At 54.0% G+C, this 22,766-nt stretch overlaps 1 protein-coding gene across 1 annotated transcript in view; it reads left to right on the plus strand.

The window, feature by feature from the left end:
- Window positions 1-6,568: 6,568 nt before the first annotated feature.
- PAPPA2 (pappalysin 2) overlaps window positions 6,569-22,766 on the plus strand; it is a 95,542-nt gene continuing 79,344 nt past the window's right edge. Inside the window, exons 1-3 of the mRNA XM_030496228.1 lie at window positions 6,569-6,675; window positions 14,917-15,551; window positions 20,585-21,647. Coding sequence (XP_030352088.1) covers window positions 6,569-6,675; window positions 14,917-15,551; window positions 20,585-21,647 — 1,805 coding nt within the window. The remainder of the gene's footprint in view (window positions 6,676-14,916; window positions 15,552-20,584; window positions 21,648-22,766) is intronic.

Below are 22,766 nucleotides of genomic sequence, written 5' to 3' on the forward strand. Positions count from 1 at the left end.
GAATTGGCAGTGCCTTTTGGGAGCTTCTTTTGGGTGCACTGTACCTCCACTCATCTTCATGGACCAGGTGACTCCAGGCAGTGCCAGGTGCCTGAGGAGCATGAGGTCTCTGTGCCCCTTGAGAGAGTGGTCCAGCTTTTCCACGTGGCTTGAAGACACAAAGGAGAGAGGCAGGCCCCAGGCCATTGGCAGATGTGGTAGGGAGTGAGTTTATGGGATAACATGACTGAGATGTACCTGGAGCACCAGCAGAGAGGCGAGGGACAGGGAGAGCTGCCTGAGACCCCATCAGGAGACCTGCACTGACTCCAAACGCAAAGGGAAATCTGCTCCAAAACAGTCATCTGTGGGACTGGTGATTTGCCAGAAAGTCTTAAAAAAACCCAAAACAAAACAAAAAAATCCAAGTACAGCTGGAACCAGAATCCATAAAGATTCAGCAGGGAGAAGGGGTATCTTGAATGTGTTTGCTGATCTGCATCAGGCCTGGAGATGCTAGAATAATGAAAAAAGAGAAATCTGTTTTTTTGACATGGAAGTTGCAGGAAAGGGAGGCAGCATGTCAGGTCCATGCTGGAGTTTGGCTGGGACCTCACTGACACCAGGCTCTTACAGGTATGAAACGACTTGCAAGCATCCTGCTTGCCCTCTGCTTCTGCAGGTTGTACCAGCACAGTCCCCAAGCCAGGGTGCTGGCATCTGCCGAGCACCCAGCCACCCTTCCTGAAAAGGGATGGAGCATCTTGCTTCTCCGCAGAGGGCTCCCACCTAGCCTTGGAGATGGGGAGCAGCTCAGAGCAGTACGGAGCTCCCCATCCTCACTGCAATACATGAATATGGACCCAATTTTTGTGCATCTTTTGTACCATCATTGGTGCTTTGGAGCCTGCTGCATGGGGATTGTGCTCTGCCCCTGCTAGCTGACATCTGCCCACACACCCCAGCATGGCAGATAGCCATCAAGCGGCTTCCATTTAGCTTTAAGAGTGGCTATAAAAAGAGCTTGACAAGATCAAATGCTAATAGAGAGGTTTTCTGAAGGTTGAAACTGATTAGCTCGAGGGCATTCGTGACAGGGAGATGCCAGAAGAAACCAAATAACCAGTGCATTTTGGAGTAAATAATTTGATTTTAAATACTCTCCTGGAAAGTATCCTATGAAGAGGAAAAAAAGCCCTGCTAAGTGCTTGGAAAGCTGTTGCTCTTCTAAACCCACACTTTGCTGCAACACATCTAGAGCATTGCCATCCAAGCTACAGATGACTGGTGGCTCACTGCAGGGGACGTTCTTCCCTGAATTTGTCTGAACTGTGTGAAACTTCAGCACCCACAGCATCCTGCCCCCACAGCATCCATGGATGGTGTGGGAAGCCACCTCCTGCTGCTCATATCCTTTAGTGATCCCCTCTCTGTATTCAGAGGGGCAGCAAGCAGTGCCCTGGCTCCTCAATGGCTGGAGGAGCTTTGGTCATATCTTCTAATATTGGCCCTCTACACAATAGGCAGAAAGGCCTTACCAGCAGAGATACAGCTGCCTCCCACCCAGCTGCAGCACGAAGCAGTGCCCATCTCCTGGCATGGGGTAGCTGTGTGTCAGTGTTGGCTTCTGCAGGTAAGCTCGGTGCAGTTCCGCACAAAATATGACCTCTGGGAATTGGTCTCTCTGAAACAGGGAGGAGAATGATAGTATTGCTCTTCCGGGACAGGGATTGAGAGTTGTAGCAACAGCAGGGCAAGCTGAGAGCACCAAAATGGCTTATTAGAGCCCTGCCAGCATCTGTGTCCTTACCCCAGATGAGGATGAATGTCCACATGAACAGCACCCATATCATTGGAGCCACAGGGCTTTACCCCTCATGAGCATCTAGGCTCAACTCTCCCAGTTTCCAGCCCATGCTGGTGGACAAAGTCTCCATCTCCACTGTTTTGGTTTTTGTTCATAGGATAGGTGCTGAGCCAAAAATGGCATCAGTCCTGCTATCATTGCACTATCGCAGAGCCAGGCAGCTCTGTTTCTCAGCATGTCTATGAGTGGGAGCACAGGACCTCACAACAGCAGTTACACAGGTCTTGGACCTCAACTGACTCCTAACCACCCATGTCTGCGCACAAGTATGGGTCCGGTCCCAAAAAAACCCCTGCAGACATACTTTGGGAAGATCTGGTTCTGATCACCCAGCCAAGTTTCACCAGACAGCTGAGGGGCCAAAAGTCCTCAGCTGTCTTGCATGTGGTCTCCATCCTTGTGCTCCCGCTCCTTCTCTCCCTGTTTTCCTTCTCCACTGCTCTCTCCCCACTAATGCATCCAGCACATAAAAGTGAGGTTTCTGAAAAGATCTCTGAACCCAAAGAGACAACACGGAGATGGAGGGAGAGGGAAAGAGAAAGAAAAAGGCTTTTTGAATATTGAATTAAGGCTGTCTCCAGTATTATTGGATTCCCATAAGAAGGCAGCCAGTAAGCCCACTGTTTTAGTGTCCTATGAATATTTAATTGTTTGACTTAAGCTCAGTGAAAATAGTTCCACTGCACAAAAGCACCTCTTTGGCTTGTGCACTCCTCTACAAGCACGTGGTGATTGCCCCATGCTCACACCGGCTATGAAGTCACCCTGGCCTGCGGACAGAGTCATCTGATACTACAGCAAACTAAATTTATCAAACCTAGGTGATCTTTCGACACAATCTAGCCAGGAATTTGTAGAAGACAACTGGTCATAGCTCAAAACGTGTTGGTGGTTTGCTGGGTCAGACTGCATGAGCGATGCAGTGGTGTTGGCAGCAGTGATGCTCAGTACCAGTGTCTCCGTCTAACCAGAGCAAAAGTGGAGGAGGTGCGTGGTTGAGGTTGTCATCTCACCTCATTGACCTACCAAGTCTGGGTCTGCTTGATTCCCCAAATTTTAGATGCTTACCTGGAACATCTCTAGATAATCCAAACCATGAATTGCTCAGCCTGGAAATCTTTCATAAACAGTCTCTTTCACAAAAATGTTATGACTTGTGCTTTCAGAGTCTGTAAAACCTATGCACCAGTGCTTCAGAGAGCATTGCTTGCCCACTCTGCACAGATGAAACTTTTTCTTGTTTATTAGATGAGTTCAGAGGTCTCCTAACCACAGCACTTAACACCTCTCCTTGCCCTACCAGATACCATTGCACGGACATGGAGTGATTAAAGTCCAGAGGGGGTTGGCTAATTCCATTGCTTGCTTCTCCTCTTTTTTTGTCTTTCTTTTTTATTTATTTTTTTTTCCCAGTCTGGAAATCCCCTTCAAAAGCAGAGAGGGTAAATTAATGTGAATGAATTATAGGATGGATAGATAGCACTGCTTGTTACTGAGGTTACCCAATACTTCCCATTATAGGGCTGTGTTTCCCATTGTTTGGAACAATACCAAAATGTGGACATTTAGGCAGAAATTGTCTCCCAGGGATTTGCCTTAACATGAACTTCTCTGGAATATTTCAGCAGGCAGCATTATGGTGATGCACACGGTGGGCAGATCCAGTGCCATCCTTCCTGGATCTCCTCCATGTTTCTTGCACAACAGAACCTCGGCAGTCTGCCATTCATGGCAGTGGGAGTGAACAGTCCCTATATTGTGCAGGATGTGGGCAGAGAGTGGGGCAGGGAGCAGGGACCTGTTTCTCATTGCTAGGCATCTACCTGCTGCAGACAAAGGGCTTGTAGGCACCTTCGGCCTGGCACTACCGCTTGTCCCTAATGAAAGATTAGAAGAGAGGTGGCAACACATTTTCTGAGCTAATTTCTCATGGTCATAGATCGTAGAACAGTTTGGGTTGGAAGGGATCTTATAGACCATCTAGTCCCAACCCCCCTGCCATGGGCAGTGATATCTTCCACCGGATCAGGATACTCAAGCGCCCATCCAACCTGGCCTTGAACACTGCCATGGTGCTTCACTTACTTGTTTTCTACAAGGTGGTGAACCTCTCTCCCCCAGGAGACCGGACGGCTGCAGCCTGCTATTGCCTGCAACACCCCCTGAGGTCTGATTGAAGAAGGTGCTACCCCTCTGTCACGTCCTAGGCAGAGGCAGCTGGAGACCCTGGGTGCAGCCACCACACTTCGTGCTCATGCAACACAGGAGCAGCAAGGTCTTTTCATCACAAATGAGAAGATGCTGCCCCAGGACTGCACTGCCTGCCCCCTTTTGCAATTTAATCAGGAGAAACAAAAAGGTGTTTGAGTTAAATAGTCTCTTTGCGTCCTGATGGCACAGGGGCACACGTTGCACAGTGAGCTGGTGGCAGATCCGGTCCCGATTACAAACGTGGATCCCTTCGGTGCCTGCCTCAGGTCTGCCCATCCTAGGCTTCAATTTTCTTCGAGGGTGACGGCGGGTGGCTCCGGTTGACGTCAATGCAATTGCGTTAGTGCTGCTGAAACCAGGGCCATGCTGTCTGCCTCGGCAGAGCCCACTCAGAACGCGGCGGCTCGTGGAGTCATTTGGCATACATTAGGTTGGGTGAGATGGATTGCTCGGCTCCTAACTAGGACAGATAGATAAGGATAATGGATGGATGGTCAGAAAGCAACCGTGCTTTAGGCAGATGAATAAATCACTTTGTTCATACGTACACAGGAGATGCCAGCGGGACTCGGCTTTCAAAGCAGGGTGCATCTGATTCGAGCACTACGATTGTGTTTAAGGATCTAAAAGCCATTTGAAATGGACTTAGTTAATTGAGGAAATCCCACTCACAGTGCTCTTGTGACAGAGCCAGTGTCGCTCAGCACGTGGGGCTTGGCTGAGAGTCCCAGTTCCTCTGGTCCCTTGGGAATCTCCATCCTGAGATTCCAGGTCCCTGTGCCACCTTTCTTGGGGAAGAAGAGATGCTCAGGAAAGGGAGAGGGGCAGCATCCTCCTGCTGAGAGGGGCTGACTGCAAGACCTGCCTTCCAGCTGCCTACTTGCCTGCACCAACCACAGACCACCAGTTACAAACGGTTGCATCCTAGGAGAAGGGAGGGTCTTCAAGAAGCTTAGCAGTGCATGTAGTGCCCTTAATTTCAAAGGATGCTCAGCTCTGGCATCTCCAGCATCTGGAGATGGGGTGATGGGGTGATACTGGGCCACTGGGATACTGGGATGAATCTCTGGCCTGGCCTCCTCATGCTGCAGAACACTGCATTTATTCACAGCAGTCTGTGTGCTCAGCAGGATGGCATCCACAGGTTCTCAGCCTGTGACATGGGGACATCTTTCTCACGCAGAGAGGCGGACAGTGTGTGCCTGGTTTCAGTGGTTTCGGCACAGGAGTTGCAGTGGTTCCCATGGGTGTCTCCTGTCAGGATCCATGGAAATGCCACAGCAGCTGTGGATCAGAGAGGAGAACAAGACCTCAAGCCTGTGCAGGGATAGGCAAGCTCTCAGTGCCCACCCAGGGCAAGGGGCAGCCCATGATCTGCTTTAACAGGAGCGCTTGGTGTATTGTCACTGCAAAGGCTGTGCTCACCCAAAGCAGCTGGCCAGGGTGTCCCTGCAGATGTCCTCTCATGCCCTGCACTGGGCTGGGGCAAGTTCTTGGTGCCCATGAACACCTCATACATCCATGCCCTCCCTGCATATGCCCAAGTGAATATGGCTTCATCAGAAACTCTTTCTGAGCCGTCACCCCCAAATAGCCACACTGGTGGGTCTGTTTCATGGTGCTGGGCTGCCATGGCTGCTCCCCCATGACAAACCACAAGAGCCAGCAATTAGAGTCTATCTGAATTAGGCTTCACTCACATCACCAGCTGCCAGCTTGTCCTTGGCAGCCCAGCTCCAGAGATGCTTCTTGCCTTCCTCCAAGGGCAGAAGTAAGCCCTGAAAGACACTGGGAGCCAACCAATGGAGTCTGTTTCTTCATCCATCCTTTAATTTCTCCCCAGCAATGGAGCAAGCCAGGACAATGCTTTGGCCACCCCCTCCCAGGGCAGCTAGGGTCCTGGATGCAATTCTGCTCCCTTACCAAAAGCTGATCCAACCCCTTCCCACCGGCCAGCCCCCTCCTTCTCTGCCTGCTTGTTGCCTTAATAACCCTCTGATGAATCTCAGAAGGAACCAGCAATGTGGGAATGGCAGATGGGGAACAGAGCATGAATATTAATTAGCAAAGAGTTCCAAACAGAGGACTTTAATTACGTTAAGAGCAGAGGCTCAGAGGCAGTGACTTACTTCCTGCTGTAAATCTATTGACAGGTCATTTGCCACAGCGATGTCGGTCTCCTCAATGAATGAATATATACATTTGAAGTGCTGGTGTATGGGGGTAATAGGGTCTTGCTTCCAAAAATGCAAAGGCAAGCTGCTGTGCCAGCGAGAGGGCTTCACTCGTGGGGCGGATTCAGGGAAATAATTATTAGTATAATTACCCGGTAGTAACACTCCCGTTCTGGGAGCCAGTAGCTCTGCTCGTGGGGCTGGAAACCTCCCGAGCGTGAGCCAGACCTGCCGCTTTGTTATATGTGGTCTGGTCACTGGGGGGAGACCAAGAACCGCAGCACCTTCTCCGGGGACCGGGTGGGTGCCAGGGTCCCCGCCACGCTGGCACGGCTCGATGCGTGCGGTGTGCCTGCATCGCTGCCCGCCTCGGACACAGGCACCTGAGGATTTCCCTCGCTGCGGCGTTTCACCAGCCCCCACGGGGCTCATGGTGGCCTCATGGTAGGGTGGGGACATGTCTCAGCCTCCAGGTTGCTGGTGGTGCTTTGGCAACTGGGCAGGAGAACTCAGTGCTGCAAGGGCAGAGGGTTAGCAAAACCCCCCATCTAGCCATGAGCCTGTCTCAGCCCATGGGCAGCAGCAGGTGGAAAAGCACATTTTCCCCAGCACAGTTTAACCACCTTCCCCAGGAACAAGGCAGCTAGAATGAGGCACTTTCTGTACCAGCAAAAGGGTCTTTTTGTTTTAATCTCAAACTGGCATGGGATGGCAATGCTGCCAAATGGTGTCTTACAGGGACAACTCTGTCTATACGAGGGGATTTTGCTGGGTGTGTTTGGCCTGAGGTTTTCTGCACTGCTAGCCACCTTGAACTAAGAGGGTCACATGAATGCCAATATGCTGATATCCCAGCAAGGCGAAGCTTTAACTTTATCCTCCTTCATCCCAGCTGCTTTTGTATGTGGAGCAGCACATTCCTTTGCAGCCCCCTACAGGGCTGGAGAGCTGTGCTCTGACTCGGGGCAGCACCCACCACAGACCAGACTCTTCCGGTGAGTCTGCTGGGCAATGGGTGATGCTCAAGGGACTACTGCATCCTTGGAGCTCCTCCACTTTGGCCCAGTGCTCCCAGTCCTCCAGGTGAGGAGCAGTGTGGGACATGGCGTGTTTTCAGGATCTCCAGGGCCTGGGTGAAGACAAGGAGGGACAGGACCACTCTGGGTGATGCTGGTGGAGCTGCAGTGTTGGGTGCAGTGGTGTGGTGAACACACTGAGCTTCAAGGGACTTGAGCAGCAGGTTTAGGAGCTGGAGGCTTGCATGCGGAGGGCATGCCAGCAAACATCCTCTCATCTCCATGCTCACCTGGAACAACCTTGCCTGGTAGATCTGTACCCATCCAAAGTGATGTTACTGATTTTGCTGGCTCATCCTGGACCAGGACTCCCACTCTTCTCTTGTGCTTCTTGCCAGCACAGTGAGGCTGGCAGAAGCTGGAAGTGCAGCTGGCCAGCTCTGACAGCAGCATGGGAATGAGCTCAGAGATGCCCCTGCATAATAATTCTCGGCATAGCCGGGATCACTCGTCCATCTGCAGCTCCGAACAAAGCCACAGAAGTGGCTGAGGGGAAACCTGACCTAGGGATGAAGCCTAGCAGAGCTAATTAGGTTTGGCTGAGCCAAGACAAAGACTACAAGAGCAGGCTACAAATATGGAGTGGGTTTTAGCAGGGAGACACTGATTTGGAAGGGGTGGTCCTTGCCAGCAAGGACTTGTCCTGTCCAATGCCTTCATGCCCATGCTTTTCCCTTCTCTGCTCAGCAGCGATGGTGAGTGTGAGCACTCTGGATTGAGATGGTCTTGAAGTGTCACCAGGGTTGGGATCAGGTGGAAAATGCCACAAACATCTCAGGAGCAAAGGTGCCAGACCTCCTCAGATGTACCTGTGCTTTGGGGTGGGTCAGGGAAGTGGGCCATGACCATGGCACCATTGCTAAAGGGACACTAAAGGCTAAGGGCTCAGGAGCATGAAGCCAAAGATTCCAGGGCTTACGTGAGCTTCAGCTAACTGGAATAGAAAGCACAATGTGGCAGAATACACATCCTAGTGCAAGTCCTTCAGGAAATGGAAATGGAAATGGAAAATCCATTCTGGTTGTAAAGGCTGGGATAGCCAACTGTCTTGGTGCCTCCAGCTCCCACTACTTGTGTAGACTCACAGGTACCAGGATGCCACTAGTGTGCACACCCAGGGCTGCTGGCACCTCCAACAACATGGGTGCAAAACCAAACTCATTACAGAGTCACATGGACAATGTCCAGCAACCAAACTAAGAAGCAACTGGAAACTTGCTGAATAATTGGTGGTGCCAGGGTTCATCTCTTGACCTCCTTCTTGGTCCAGTAATTAACCAGAAGGTGTCTTTTCCCCAGCCTGTGATAACCACCTTTTCCTCTTGCTTGAGAAGAGTATGTGTGTGTGCATGCATGCTTATCCTTCCTTCCAATTATTCACTAGGGCTCCAACCTGCCCGAAGGTGGGACATGAATGAACTGGGTGGTGCAGATCCATGGCACAGATGTGAGCTGGAGGCTGCGAGCTGCCTGTTGGCACGTGGCTTCCTCCCCCTCACTCCCCTGCCTGTGGCTCTCCTGGCAAGTCTCTTCTTACAGTGAGTGGGGAGGGCAGAGGTGTTTCTTTGTTGTGATGAACTTGTCCAACTCCCAAACACTTAAAGCCCTGCTAGTCAGCTACCAAGAGTGGAGTCTGGTTCTTTCATGCTCCTTTTCATCACTCACTGTCAAGTTACGAAGCAGGTTCTCCCCACTAGCCTCCTCTATCCAGGAGCAGGATAGAGGATGTCACCATGACAGTGTGTTTTGTAAACCTGCAAATTGCTTTACCTTAAGGATAGAGGCAGCAAAGTTAAAAGATACAGCCCCTTTGTCTCCACTCCAGCCAATGTGCTCATTTGATCCTGCTCCATTTCTTCTTGCAGCACCTGCTCCCTGGCTCAGGTCAGATGGAGAGATATTAAAACAGGAGTTTGAGGAGCTGCCGAGCTTTGCATCTGCAAAGCTGCCATACCAGGGTGGCACAAGCCCTTTCCCCCTCCCCTCATCCTTCAGATACCTGTGCCAGATTAAATGTTCGCTCTGTGTCTTATCAACCGGCTCTAGTAAATGGCTTTTCTGTCTGGGCGACACATGGGAAATGTATATAACTGCAAGAGGCAGAGCGAAGGCTATCTGGAGATGGCGAGGCATGTTTGTACAAGTAATTGCTCTGACACTCCTGCAAGGAAAGTCATGCTCAACTAGGGAAGAGGTGCTATCATGTGAGCAGCGCAACCAAGGAGGACTAGCAAACATGTTCATGTGAACACGGTGACGGTGAATATGCAGCAAGGTCATGTAATTATTCCACCTGGATTTACTGCTGGAGCTGCCATGAGTGTGGTGCTCTCCTGGAGCCAGCAAACCTTGGCTCTGCTGGGGTGGAATTTTGGAAGCCTGAGCCAGTCCCTGCTGTGTTTGCACCAATATGCTCCTCCCATGGGTGCCTGTGGAGCTCACCTCCTCCTCTGGGATCCTGCCGCTGCTGCTGCCACAGGAGCTGTGCAGCATTGTGCCTCTCCCATCCCGTCTCTTTGGCAAACACTTCCCACCCAGCTGGAATATGGAGATGCACTTGAACAATCCTGACTTAATGGGGCTGAAACTCCCCAATGACAGTGGCAGAGTGGAAGTGAGAGGCTGATTCCCTTTCTCCCCCTGCTTTTTCATGTTTGTTTTTCCTCCATGGCTGCTGGAGGAGCTACATTACATAAGGGCAGATAAGTCCCTGCCTTTTGTGAGCGGTTGGAATAATTTTCAATATCCGAGACACCCCATTTGGCAAAGGTCATGCTCTGTTCTCCAGATGGTCTTAATTTGGCACCTGCAAGTTCTTGGTGAAGTGCAAAACTCCGGGGTGCAGAAAGACCCCTGGAGGCTATTGCGTAGAGATGTAAGCGTGCTGCTGAGCACCTGCATCGTCCTCACCTCCTAACTGGAAGTAAATAGGTTTTACTGGAGGCTTGCAAGAGTCCTCTAGAGCACAGCTCTGCTACAGCTTGGGGCTTCAGTGTGACATCCAAGGCTGCTCCCACATAGCTGCACCTGATGGTGGTACACCAAACCAGCTATCAGGGCCTTAGTTCATGCCCTGATAACTGCCTCTCTAGTTGGCTTCCTCCACGGGCTCCTACCATCTCTGCAGCCATGGGAATGCCATCCTCTGTCTGCAGGCTGCATGGCTCAGAGTAAAGGTGAGGAGGCAGATATGGGGTGTGAGGATGATGGAACAGACATATCCTTGGCTGGATGTTCTTCACTGTTATTTAAAGTTCATTCCTTGGCTCTGTTGCCAAAGGAGTTGAGGTTGTGTACATGGCTTGTTGAATTCTTGAGGTGGATATAGCCAAATTCAGCAGAGGGGCTTGGAGAACCTGTTGTCACCAAACTCATGAGACTGAACAGCACGGGGAAACCCTACTAGGTGTCGTGGGCTGGGGGGAGCCCAGCACTGCTATCAGACCTTGGAGAATCCATGTGAAAGAGCCTGTGAGAGGGCACCCTGGTTGTCTCTTGTTCCTTACAAGATGTACCCAACTACAAGGCACAAACACACAAGAGATGGAAGGTTTTGCTGCTGGATTTTCAGCATTGGCTGTGGACTCCTGCTGGCACTGGCACTGGCAGCAGCTTCACACCAGAGCTTATCTCCAGACCCACCAGAAGCAGGAAACTCAGTGAGTTCCCAAGCAGGCGTCTGGTGCGGGAGGCCAGCATCTCTGACCTCTGGGGGTCCTGTGCATTTGAACAGACTCCTAATCTGCTTGGGAAAAGCAGGAGAACTCAGGAGGGAGAGGAGGGAGGGCTGGGGCTGTGCCCTGAGCAGGGTCGGCTGTCACTCGTGGATTTGATTGCTGAGGCTTGCTGTCTCAGGCTCATGGGATTTGCTGCTGGGCCACGAACAAAAAAGCTGGATTCTTCTGGAGCCTTAATTCCCATGTCAAGATTGCCAGAGGTTTCCCGAGGAGGAGTGGAGGGAGAGGAAGGCTTTTGCTGATGGCTTTTGACAGCCATGGGGAACAGCACAGCTCTGCCTCTGCTCCAGATAAAATGCTGCTCTTCACCTTCCCCCGGTGTGGGCTGACCCTGCACTGGGAACCCCACTCCTGTGCTGGGGTCACCCCAAAGCCCTGGCTCAGCATCTCACTTTGATGGGGCTTCCCCTTCCGCCTGCCTCCTTCCAGAGACTCCTGGCCAGGTGCTTGACATGGGCCCCCTGCTCCTGCCCAGTGCTAGCAGCGTGCCTGATTCAGTCCTCACCCCAAATAACTCCGACTGGAGATGCCTGCAGCCCAGAGTGTCCAAAGATCAGGGACATACCAGGAAGGACAATGCGTTGGGAAAGGATGACATCCAGCCAAACCTACCTGCCCTCTGCCACCACTTTGTCTTCATTTCTCCTATCCAACATCTTTTTTCTTACTCCTGAGCATCAACAGATTTGAACTGCAGCTAGATCCCGCCTGGGATGATTCCTGGAAGATGCAGGGCCATTTCATTCCTCAGCCAAGGCAGCCTGGCTCTGAGCTGGGGCCTCTTAACAGGTGCCCACTTGGCTTCCCTGAGAGACAGAAAAGATGTTGAGGGTGCATTGCCACCATTCTGACATCTTCAAGTCCGTTGCCATATCTCCAGGGCCGGTCTTCCCTTTACATGCAGCAAAATCATCAAATTGGTCAAGCTAATTGCCCTTTTTTTTTTTTTTTGGAAAACAAAGAAGAACTACCCAGACCACAGGAATTTACTCTGTAGCCCACAGTGGTGCTGGGATGAGAACAGCATCCTGGTGCCTCTGCTCTCCAGACACTGACCCAGCCCAGTGAGGTGCCCCCATGGTCCTGCTCTCCCCATCCTCACCATCCTCCTCTGGGCCCCACCTTGGCAGCGACTGCAAGGGGAACCTGCCTGCATGTGGATGGAGAGTGTGCTGGAGCCAGTGCTGGGTAATGATTCATGTACTCGGCTGCCTGCTCTGGTGGTTCCTTAAATCCAGCCAGGCTCGGGCGGGGGGAGCCAGGGGCTTGGTGGGGTAGAGAGCCTTCCTTGGCTCTCACCCATCTCCCCTCCAAAAAGGAGGTTCCTTGGTGGGCTTTGAAGCTGCTGCAGCATACCAGCCCAAAAGACAGCAGAGCTATTTGTTTGTGGGTGTCATTTGTCAAGAGAGTGGCTTAGTCCAGGCCAGAGCCTATATATAGATGCCTCACTTGGGTGCATTTTTGGAGGGTTTTATTGCTCCAGTGCTGGATTCATCCCAGCCAGGCTGTCCCAGAGGAGGCAGCACTGCTGAAGCTCATTGATGGCAGCACACACTGCTGAGGGTCTTGTGGTCTTGCTTCTTTGGACTACACGGTCTGATGACAGGGTAGGGCATGATGTTGTGTGGCAAGATGATTAATAATGGCTTAATAAGGTCACCACCATTCAAAATAAGCCGTCCCTTGGGATCCTCTCTTATCAGGCACTGGTAGACAGGGCTATCAGGAGCTCAGTTCATTCCTAAATGAATACGCACAATGCTTGCTGGCATTTGCCCCAGGATAATACTCTTGCTGGGCCATCTCACCAGTGCCGAGTGCCAAGCAGGGTTACCTCCATATCCCCGCCGCCAGCAGATGGGCACCGGTGTGTTCAGTGCAGACAGGAGAGCCACAGACCTCATCTCACCACCTCCCCATGAGGGATAGGTGTTCATGTTGTGCTTGGACGTGGTTCACGCCCCAAAGGTCCTTGGAAGCTGCTTGAACTCCTTTGCATGAGCCATGCCTACGCTGTCCGGCCTTGTTCACCCTCTGCGTCTTCCTTTCCACACACCTCCAGCCCAGCCTCGCCATGCCCTTACCTCTCCACATGCTTACACCTACCTTTCTCGTTCCCATGGGGTTGGTGAAGCACTGTGCTCACCCCTCTTAACCCCCATGTTTTTCCCAGCACTATTTTTTTTCTATCTTCCCCACTAAAGCACCAGCCCCCCACCTCCTCCCATCACCCTCCCACCTTGAGAAGACGAGAAAACCCAACCCCAACCCCATGCAGCCAGCTCCTGCTGTTTGTTCTTAAATCCCTTCCCTCCTGCCTCGCTGGTTTGAAAGCCTGTACCCTGGAAGGGGCCTCCCAGCTTTCGCTGGCAACCCTGCTTCAGACTGACCGCCACAGATAGTGTTTGAGAGTGAAAAAATAAGTATATATAAAATAATAATAATAATGAAAAGAAAAAATCTCTTCTTGCTGAATCTCCTTGCTGAAGTTTTCCTAGTCTCCTACACTGCATGCTGGTGCGATGGCACCTTGGGAACCAAGAGGAAACTCTGGGGGCTTGTTTTCTCACCCGTATGCTTGGAGCAGCTCTCCCCTGGCAGCACCAGTGCCGTGCCCTCTGGCAGGGTGGTAGGTGAGGTGCATCTCACACCGATGCCTGCTCCCTTGTTATATTAATAGGGATTTTTTTGGGGCTTTGAACGTAGCTCTTTCCGTCTTGCCCAGATAAGGCGCCTCCAGCACACCCTTCTGCACATGCCAGACAGACAGGATTGTTGTTCAGGAAAGGAAAAAAAAAAATAAAGGAGAGAAAATGCAGCAAAATCTCTGAGGGCTCACCTTGGGTCCCTCCACACACACTGAGCCCAAGGCCACCTCTCCCCTCGCTGGAGGAGGGCTGAGGAGGGGTATCCCCTCCTCTCACCTTCCTTTGCCCCCCCCTAGGTGACAGAGGTGGAGGATGGAGGTGAGGTGTGCAGGCAGATATCACACCGCGAGCTACAACAGGAGAACACAGGCACGTTTCAACTTTAGAAAGAAAAACAAACAAAACAAAACAAAACAAACAAAAAAAACAACCAAAGAACACCAAACCCAACAACAATTAAGGGGAGAAAAGAAAAAAGAAAAGAAAAGAAAAGGGAAAGAAAAGCAAAGGAAAAGGAAAGGAAAGAAAAGAAAGAAAAAAAGAAAAAAAAAGAAAAGAAAAGAAAAAAGAAAAGAAAAGAAAAGAAAAGAAAAGAAAAGAAAAGAAAAGAAAAGAAAAGAAAAGAAAAGAAAAGAAAAGAAAAGAAAAGAAAAGAAAAGGAAAGAAAAGAAAAAAGAAAAGAAAAGAAAAAAGAAAAACCAAGTGCCGGGGTGCCAAGCAGAGGAATGAGAGCGGCAGCGAGCGGGGCTGTGGGGAAGGCTGCTGGGCCAAGCTAAGACCAGCCCAGTCTGCAACCGCTGATAACGGCAGGGACCGGGCAGGTGCTGCCGGTGCTGCCCCGAAGTCCCGGGGGCGGGAAGGAGACGCGGAGGGGACCCAGCGCATTCCCTCTCCGTCAGCATCCTGAGCAGCGCCCGGGAGGGCGGAGGGAAGGGAGGGCGATGCTCCGCTCGGGGTTTATTAGATTGGACATAATCATCTTTAAATAAGGCAGCCCCCCCTCCACACCCCTCGGTGGGGTGCGGGGGGAGCGGAGCGCCTCGGGGCTTTCTAGATAAGGGCGTCTAACGCATCCCCCGCTCCCGCAAGCAGAGCCCGGCAGGGCAGAGAGCCGCGCAGGGGCCGCCGTGCCCCGGGAACCCCGGCTGCAGACAGAAGGGGGGTCCCCGCCGCGGTACTCTCGCCCTCCTTCTCCTCCTCCTCTTCCTCCTCCTCCTCCCGCAGGAGCAGAGGGGAGGAGAGCGGTGCCGGGGAAAAGTTGGGGGCAGCGGCTCCGGGGGAGGATGCCCCGGCGCTGTCGCCCGCCGCCCCCCTGAGCGCCCCCCTCCCCCGGGGCCGCCCCCCCCACACTTTGTGCCCCAGGAGGATGCTGCGTGGCGGGGCCCCCCTGGCCGCGCTGCTGCTGGCGGCGCTGAGCCTGGCCCGCGGGTACCCCCGGCCCCCCGACCCCCCGCCGGCCTCCGGTTGCGGGATGGAGGCGCCGAGCCGCCGTGCCGCACCCCCGCATCACCCCTACGGGCTGTACCCGCAGGGTCCCGGCGCGCACGGGGTGCTCGGCGCTGCCGCCCCGCCGGGGTCCGGGCGACCGCGGGGCCGGAGACCGCGGGGAGCCGCCGGAGGCGGAGAGGAGCCGGGGGGCGAGGCGGACAGCCACGTCTGGAGGGAGAGGCAGCGGGGCCGGGGGCCGCAGGTGCCGAGCCCCCCCCGGGAGCGGCCGCTGCCCGCCCTGTACTTCTCCGGCGGCCGGGAGCAGCTGGCGGCGCGGCCGGAGGCGCTGCCCGACATCCCGCGGGAGGAGTTCACCCTGGAGGTGTGGGTGAAGGCGGAGGGCGGACAGAGCAACCCGGCCATCATCGCAGGTAAACCCCGTCCCGCCGGCGGGGCGGCAGGAAAGGATGAGGACCCGACACCCCCCTCTCCCAACTTCCCCTTGGGGGGCTCTCCTGCCTTCTCCGCTGTGGCAGGTGACACCCCACGCTCCCACCCCTGTCCTCTGCATCCCAGGCGTGAAATATTCCTCTTTCCCTCGAGACCAAACCCTAAAACATCCCCTCCCCTCGCTTTCCCCCCCCGCCCCGTCCTTCCAGCCCGGCCCTCCCGGCTCCTATCTAGTTTCTCCCTCTCCTCCCGCCGGAAGCTGGAAGGTCCCTTTGGGGGACCCTTTGGATGCGGACCCTCCCCTGCATCCCCCCCTCCTTTCCCGGTGCCGCGGGCACGCCGGGAGCTTTCCGGGGCTCCCCGCTCCACGCCCGGCCCAGCCAGCTCCCAGCGGGTCCCCGGGGCGGACGGCCGCACGGTGGCAGCCGCGCCGCACGCATGGCCCCGGTCCCGGCATCCCTCGGCCCCGAGGGCTTCGCGGAGCGGTTCCCGGGGCAGAGGGCGGACCCAGGTACTTTTCCTACCGGGAATTACCCGTTCACCCTGCCGAGCTAAGAAACAACCGGGTGATGAACAAGTCTTACAAGGAGTCGCTGGGGGAACTGGGGTTGTTTAGCCTGGAGAAAAGGAGGCTCAGGGGAGACCTTATCGCTCTCTACAACTACCTGAAAGGAGGCTGTAGCGAGGTGGGTGTCAGTCTTTTCTCCCAGGCAACAGTAGGGCAAGAGGAAATGGCCTCAAGTTGTGCCAGGGGAGGTTTAGGTTGGATGTTAGGAAAAATTTCTTCACCAAAAGGGTTGTCAAGCATTGGAACAGGCTTCCCAGGGAAGTAGTTGAGTCACGATCCCTGGAGTTACTTAAAAGAGGTGTAGATGTGGTGCTTAGGGACACAGTTTAGTGGTGGACTTGGCAGTGCTAGGTTTACAGTTGGACGCGGTGAACTTAAAGGTCTTTCCAACCTGACTGATTCTATGCTTCTATGAGGAGTCAGAGAGGGCTGGCACACGGGCATGGAGTGGGACAGATGTCATCTCCTGCAGTGGTGCTTCATCCAGCCTTGCCAGTATGGATGTTTGTGGCAGGGCAGCACAGTGATGTTGGGCAGGGCTGGGAACGGGTGGCAGCGCCAAGACATACTGCTCCCGTGGGATGCCTGGGGTCCCTACAGTGGAGGCTGTTTCTGTGCTGCCCCAGCCAAGCTGACTGGCTGGGGAAACCCTCTCTCTACCCTAACTCTCCCTCCACTTGCAATCGCTCCACTGAACCTCCTTCTACTTTTCTCACTGCCCAGCCCGTTTCGTTAATTTGTCTCCCTGGCTTGTACAGGAGATAGCTGCATCTTTGTTATGGAGGAGGTAGGAGGGACAGTGCTAGAGGCTGGGTGGCAGAGAGGAAAAGCAGCTGTGCACAAGGAGTCTACCTAGCATTCACCTCGCTGGCTGCCTTCCCACCAGGGTTCTTGCTGCCTCTCCAATGGCAGGCAGTGGCTTGGGATGCACAGAGCACACTTCCCAGCCATTGCATTGGCACCACAGCTGTTTGCATCTGGAGGTCTGGCCTGCAGGTGTTGGGTTTTACTTTTCCCAGCTAGCCAGTGGATTTTTGTTGTTTTGGGTTTGGGTTTTTTTCTTTTCTTTCTTTTCTGATTTCCTTGCAGAGGGTGGGATGGTTGTTAGTGCTGAAAGCACCTCCCGTGAGCACTGGCATTCGCTCGGGTAATATTCCCTGGCCTCTGTGCTCTAGAGTTTGAGTCAGCCCCAGACACCTCCGGCTGTCTGAGTCACTGTCTGGTTCCTACCAGCTCCCTGCAACTGGGACTGCAGGCCCCGAGTGTGGGTAGCAAAAGGGGACAGACCAGCGCTGATGGTGTTTTATGTGAGGAGGTGATGCAGACAGCTGCCAGCCCGTCAGCAGGTGCCAAGCCTGCCTCTGATCTGCTGCTCCTGCTCTGTCGGTAGAGAGGGGACTGAGCCGTGAAGTGGTCCAAAGCTGTGGAGGAGCTGGAGATGCTCCCCATGTCCATGTGTGAGGGAGGGTGGGAGGAAAGCAGGGCAGAGCTGAGCATCTTCCAGCATCATTGCCTGAGAAATAAGGCCAGGCTGAGCAGCTCTGTCTGGGCAAAGTAAGCTGTCCAGTTGCCTAGTGTGACTGCTGCCTGGATTGAAGGCTCAGGAATTGAGGCTTTGTTCTTGTAGATGTCACATATTGCCTTAGGGCCACCCTGGATGGGGCTATTCATTCTTCTTAGCCCCTCTTGCATGGGGGGATTTCTGCTCGGGTATATCCCTGGTGCCCTGCCATGGCCATTACCCAGTGGGAGAAGGTGCTGCTTTGAGTGTGGTCCTTACCAAGTGGCACACTTCATCTGTTTGGAGTATTTTTCTCCATCAGACACTTCTCCTGGTAGACACCTTTCTCTCCATTTTTTTTACACTGTTGCCAACAACTCTTGTTTTAAACCCGAAAGCTATCACACTAAGCACTAATGAACATCACAAACCAGGTTAGAGTTCCTTTTCCCACTTGACAGACCAGAGGCAGAGCTGCACTTACAGGTGCTGAGGAGATCACCTTGCACCTCCTCTGCAAACAGCTCTTTCCCTTCCTGGTGGTTGCCCCAAGACAAAGTACTAAGTTCCTTGGAAAACTGCAGGGCCTTTAAACTAGGGCCCTGGTGCTTTCTTGTGGAGGCCCTTGGGAGATGTCAGGACCTGGTGCTGGATAGCTCTGCTTACAGTTCTGCAGTGGCTCCTGGCTGTGGGACGTGCTGCTCTGCCTGCACGTTCCTTCATTGCTGCTGTGCCAGAGATGGCATCCATGGCCATGTCTAGAAAGCACCAGCTGCTGCTGTAGTGGCTTTCCAGCCTCTCTTCTAGAGCTAGTCTTACTTTCATTCCTTTGATGAAGTCTCCAGGTCTGGTTTTAGGCTTGCTTAAGGTCCTTTTGGCTGGTTTTGAATTCATCAGACACTTCCAGGCTTGGCTTGGCTCCAGCATGGGTTTGTGAGGATGCTAGCTCACACTCACCCTAGAGGCTGTTACTACCCCTGGCGCCGTTTGCCCTATTTTTTTCGTTAGTGTTTAATAAAATTTGAGACACTCTGAATTATTTCAAGGTGAAATGTATGAGTTTTCCTAAGAGAGGAGGTACCAAGCCCTGTTTCCTCAACCCCAGTGAGGACCAATACTAGAAGATGGCTTTCAAGCATGCAAGTGCACCTTTCAGCCAGCATCCAGCCCAAAAATACCCCTCAGCTCTGCCTTCTCACGCCTGCAAGGCTCCTTTGCCTGCCTCCTGCTTTTTGTCTTCTCCCTGTCCCAGCTTCCCCCGGTCTTTCTGCTTCCCTTTCACAATCCACAAGAGAACAAGAGTTGGCCAAAGCCCATCCGCCCACAGAGGCTTGTGCGTGGCTGCCTTTGTAGTGAGTGGTGGCAGGGATCTGTGCCCAGGGTGGTTACGACTGTGGGATGTCTAAGAGGCCACCGCCCATCTTGCCCTCAGTGAAAGGGATGGATGGAGGGAGGGGTGTTGCTTCCTGGGGTGCAGCAGGGCTTGACATGACCTTTGCCAGCAATGTTTATCAGGGCTGGCAGGGGAGATGTAGGGTCACGGTAACCTGGCTTCAGTCACATCCCCTGGATGAAAGCGAGGAGATCCTGCTCCGCCTGGAGCTCCTGCTGCTCTACCCCTCTGCCTCTCTCTGCTATCCTCTTTGCAGTCGCGGTAGCAGATACAGTTTCCCCAGTGTGTCATGCTGAGCATCCTCAGGGACAGGCAAGGCAGTAGGACAGGGCAGGAGTGCCTTGTTTTGGCCTGTGATGCCCTGGCTCCATGGAGATGGGCAGGCAGTGCATGCAATGGGAGTGGCACGGTGAGGGGCAGGAGAACCCACACAGCAGGGAAAAGCCAGCTGGAGCATCATTAATACAGCAGCTGGAATACAAAAAAGGGCTTCTGGGCATGGCAGCAGGTTTCAGCAGCATCAGGGCACAGTTGCAGCTGGAAATGATTTGTTGGGCTGGTGAATGGAAGAGTGGGAGGCTCCCAGAGCCAGTGAGGCTCCCAGAGCCAGTGAGGCTCAAAGTGTGCCTTCAAGCTCTTTTGCCCCAACCGATGATCTGCATGAACATCCTAGTCATGGTGATTTAGGAGCCCAGAAGCATTTATTTCAGGCAGTGGGTGCATTTGCCCTTGCTAGTATTTAAGTGCCTTATGACTATTGATTTCCAAGAGCATTCAGTGCCTGCAGGCCTATGGTTCTTGACCGTGGGCACTCAGCAACCTAAGTTCCAGGGATGTCAGCAAAGTTCCTGCTCTTGCCCAGCCTAAAACACAGGTTTACAACATACGTGGGCACAGAGGGAGAGGCTGAGCCCAAAGCTGTTCCTGGGGATGGATTTATGCTTCGGAAAACTTATGGGCTGAGGAGTGCACACACCCAGCTGGAGGCAGTGCATCCCTCTCCAATCCTCACCCGTCTGCACTGGCTGTGTGACTTGGAGGAAAACTGGAACGTAAAGCAGAGCTGTAAATCTCCCTGGAAGCTGTTGGGGAAGTATTCCTGAAGGAGGCTGTTTTGCTTTGGGTTGCTGTGCTCTAATTCTTAACAGCTTTGGCCTGCAGATAAAAAGCTCAGTCTCTAATCCTGTCCCACAGGAGGGCTCCTATGGAGAACAGCTCAGAAGCAGCTTGCTCTTCGGCCTCTCCTCCCATCCATGCTCTTCCTCCCCTTTCCATCCCACCTCACCAGTTCTGCCATCTCTCCTGGCTACTCCATCTTCTCATCCAAATGATTTTGGATGGGGATTGGGGGTCCCCCATGTGCAGCACCCATTGCCCTGCCTCTGGCCACCTTCATTTACCCATGGCAGTGGTAGCAGGAGGCTCCCTGCAGCCCTGCCGAGAGCTGTCTCGCTGCCAAAGACCTGGCTCATGCTCTGGGGAGGAGCAGCGATGCTCTCCAGTCCTTACCAACTCTCCTCTCTCTTCATCCCCATCCCTGTCCCTACTGCAGGTGTCTTCGACAACTGCTCGCATACGGCCACCAACAAGGGTTGGGCACTGGGCATCCGCGCCCTGCAGCTCAGTGGCAAGAAGGACGCCCGCTTCTTCTTCTCCCTCCGCACGGACCGGGCGGCCACTGCCACCGAGGTGGCTGCCTACCACCGATACCGCCCCGAGGCATGGACCCACCTGGCTGCCAGCTATGATGGGCGGTGGATGACTCTCTATGTGGATGGGGCACGGGTGGGCCGTGCCGGCGGGCAGAGGGGACCGCTGCACAGCACATTCATGGCTTCCTGCCGCACACTGCTGCTGGGGGGTGACGCCTGGGGGACTGCACACGCTTTCCGGGGACACCTGGCCGGGCTAGCCTTGTGGCGGGGTGCCCTGTCCCAACCCCATCTCCAGCGTCTCTTCCTAGAGGGGGTAGCCAGTGGTGCAGCAGGGCTGGCTCTGGCTGCTGGCTTCGCCACCCCGGAGGAGCGCTGGGCACCTTTTCGGGAGGGTGCCTTCCCCCAGCAGTGGGTGCTGCCATCCCCGCCATCCCCTGTCCTGCGGCCGCTGGGCCCCCCTGCCTGTGGGCAGACTGCCTGCGATAATGTGGAGCTGGTCTCCCACTACAACCGGCACTGGCCGCTGCGAAGTGGGAAGGTGGTGCGGTACCGGGTGGTGAACCTGGCAGAGGATGACGGTGGGCGGCCAACAGTCAGCCAGGAGCAGGTTTGGCGGCAACACCGGGCACTGAGTGAAGCTTTCCGACCCTACAACATCTCCTGGCAGCTCAGCTTGCTGGAGGTACGCAACTCCTCCCTGCGCCGCCGCGCCGTCCTCCTGGGCTGCGAGCCCAGCAAGGTGGGCAATGAGCGCTGCGACCCCGAGTGTGAGCACCCCCTGACTGGCTATGATGGTGGGGACTGCCGCCGGCCCGGCCGCTGCTTCTCCTGGAAGCGCCGCGATGGCATCTGCCACATGGAGTGCAACAACATGCTGGATGACTTCGACGATGGCGACTGCTGCGACCCACAGGCCACTGATGTAGCCAGGACATGCTTTGACCCCGATTCACCCCAGCGGTAGGTGCGGGGTATGGGGAGGTGGCACATCAAGGGATGGGGTGCACCCTTTCCCTGACAACTACTCTGCACCTGGATGTTTCTTCCAACTGGTGGTTTTCCAGTGTGGGAAGGCAGAAGGATGTTTTCCCATGGGACAGGTGTGCTTGCCATTGAGGGCCAGTAGATCCTATGGCATGGCACCCCTCTGTGATGTCCTGCCATTAAGTGTTTTTCCCCCCTAAAATGAGTGGGGTGTGATGGGAAACCCCCCTCCCTGGTGGTATTCCCACTGCACAGCTGCCAGTCTCTGAGGACACACCAGCAGGACTGAGGATGGGCAGAGCAGCCCTGTGCAAAGAGTGCTGCTTCTCCTGACCTCCCTGCATGGGATGCAGCAGGGCTATTGCTGCCCCTTCCCCACCTTCCATGGATGTGTCCAATAGCCTAATTTCTTAATTTGTATTCCAAATGCCTTTGCATGAGTGCTGGGGTGGGGAGAAAGAGGCAATACTGCTAGGTGTGAGTGGAAGGATTTAGTAAGGTGTGGGGTGGTGTGGGTGAACCTCCCCAAATCTCACCCTGGGAAGTAATGCCCGTGGGTATATGGTCTTGGCTGGGCATGGGCAGGGGCTGATCAAACCCTGCATCTCAAAACCAAATGGTGGTTGGGGAGCAAATCTGCTTCTTCAGGCAAAGGCACAAGGTGGCTGCTTGGTGCCAGAGGAGGACATGTGCCTTGACTGCATGTCACAGGTGCAAAATCCACATTGCTTCTTGGAACATCAATGCGCAGCATTAGGGGACCCTTGCTCCCGTGGTGCACCCTTAGTGGAAGCAGCAGCTGGGGCAGGATGGAGAGGAGGGAACCGCCTGTGTGATGGGAGACCCTGGGGTGGTGGGGACAGTGTCCTTAGCACAGTTGGTGGCTTGCGCACACCTGCTTTCCTCCCTGGAGCCTCTGAAGTGCCGGCAGCCCCGCTGATGGCTTCCAGCACTCAGGGTGCCGCCAAATGTGCTTTCTGGCCGGAGACAGGGAAAAAAAGTCATGGCCTTTTGCTTTTTTTTTTTTTTTTTTCCTTTTTTTATAAGCTGTTTCTGTCTCAGTGTCAGGGAAAATTGTCCATTCCCTGCTGCTGG

This window comes from Strigops habroptila, chromosome 8, assembly GCF_004027225.2.
Source record: "Strigops habroptila isolate Jane chromosome 8, bStrHab1.2.pri, whole genome shotgun sequence".
Lineage (NCBI taxonomy): Eukaryota > Metazoa > Chordata > Aves > Psittaciformes > Psittacidae > Strigops > Strigops habroptila.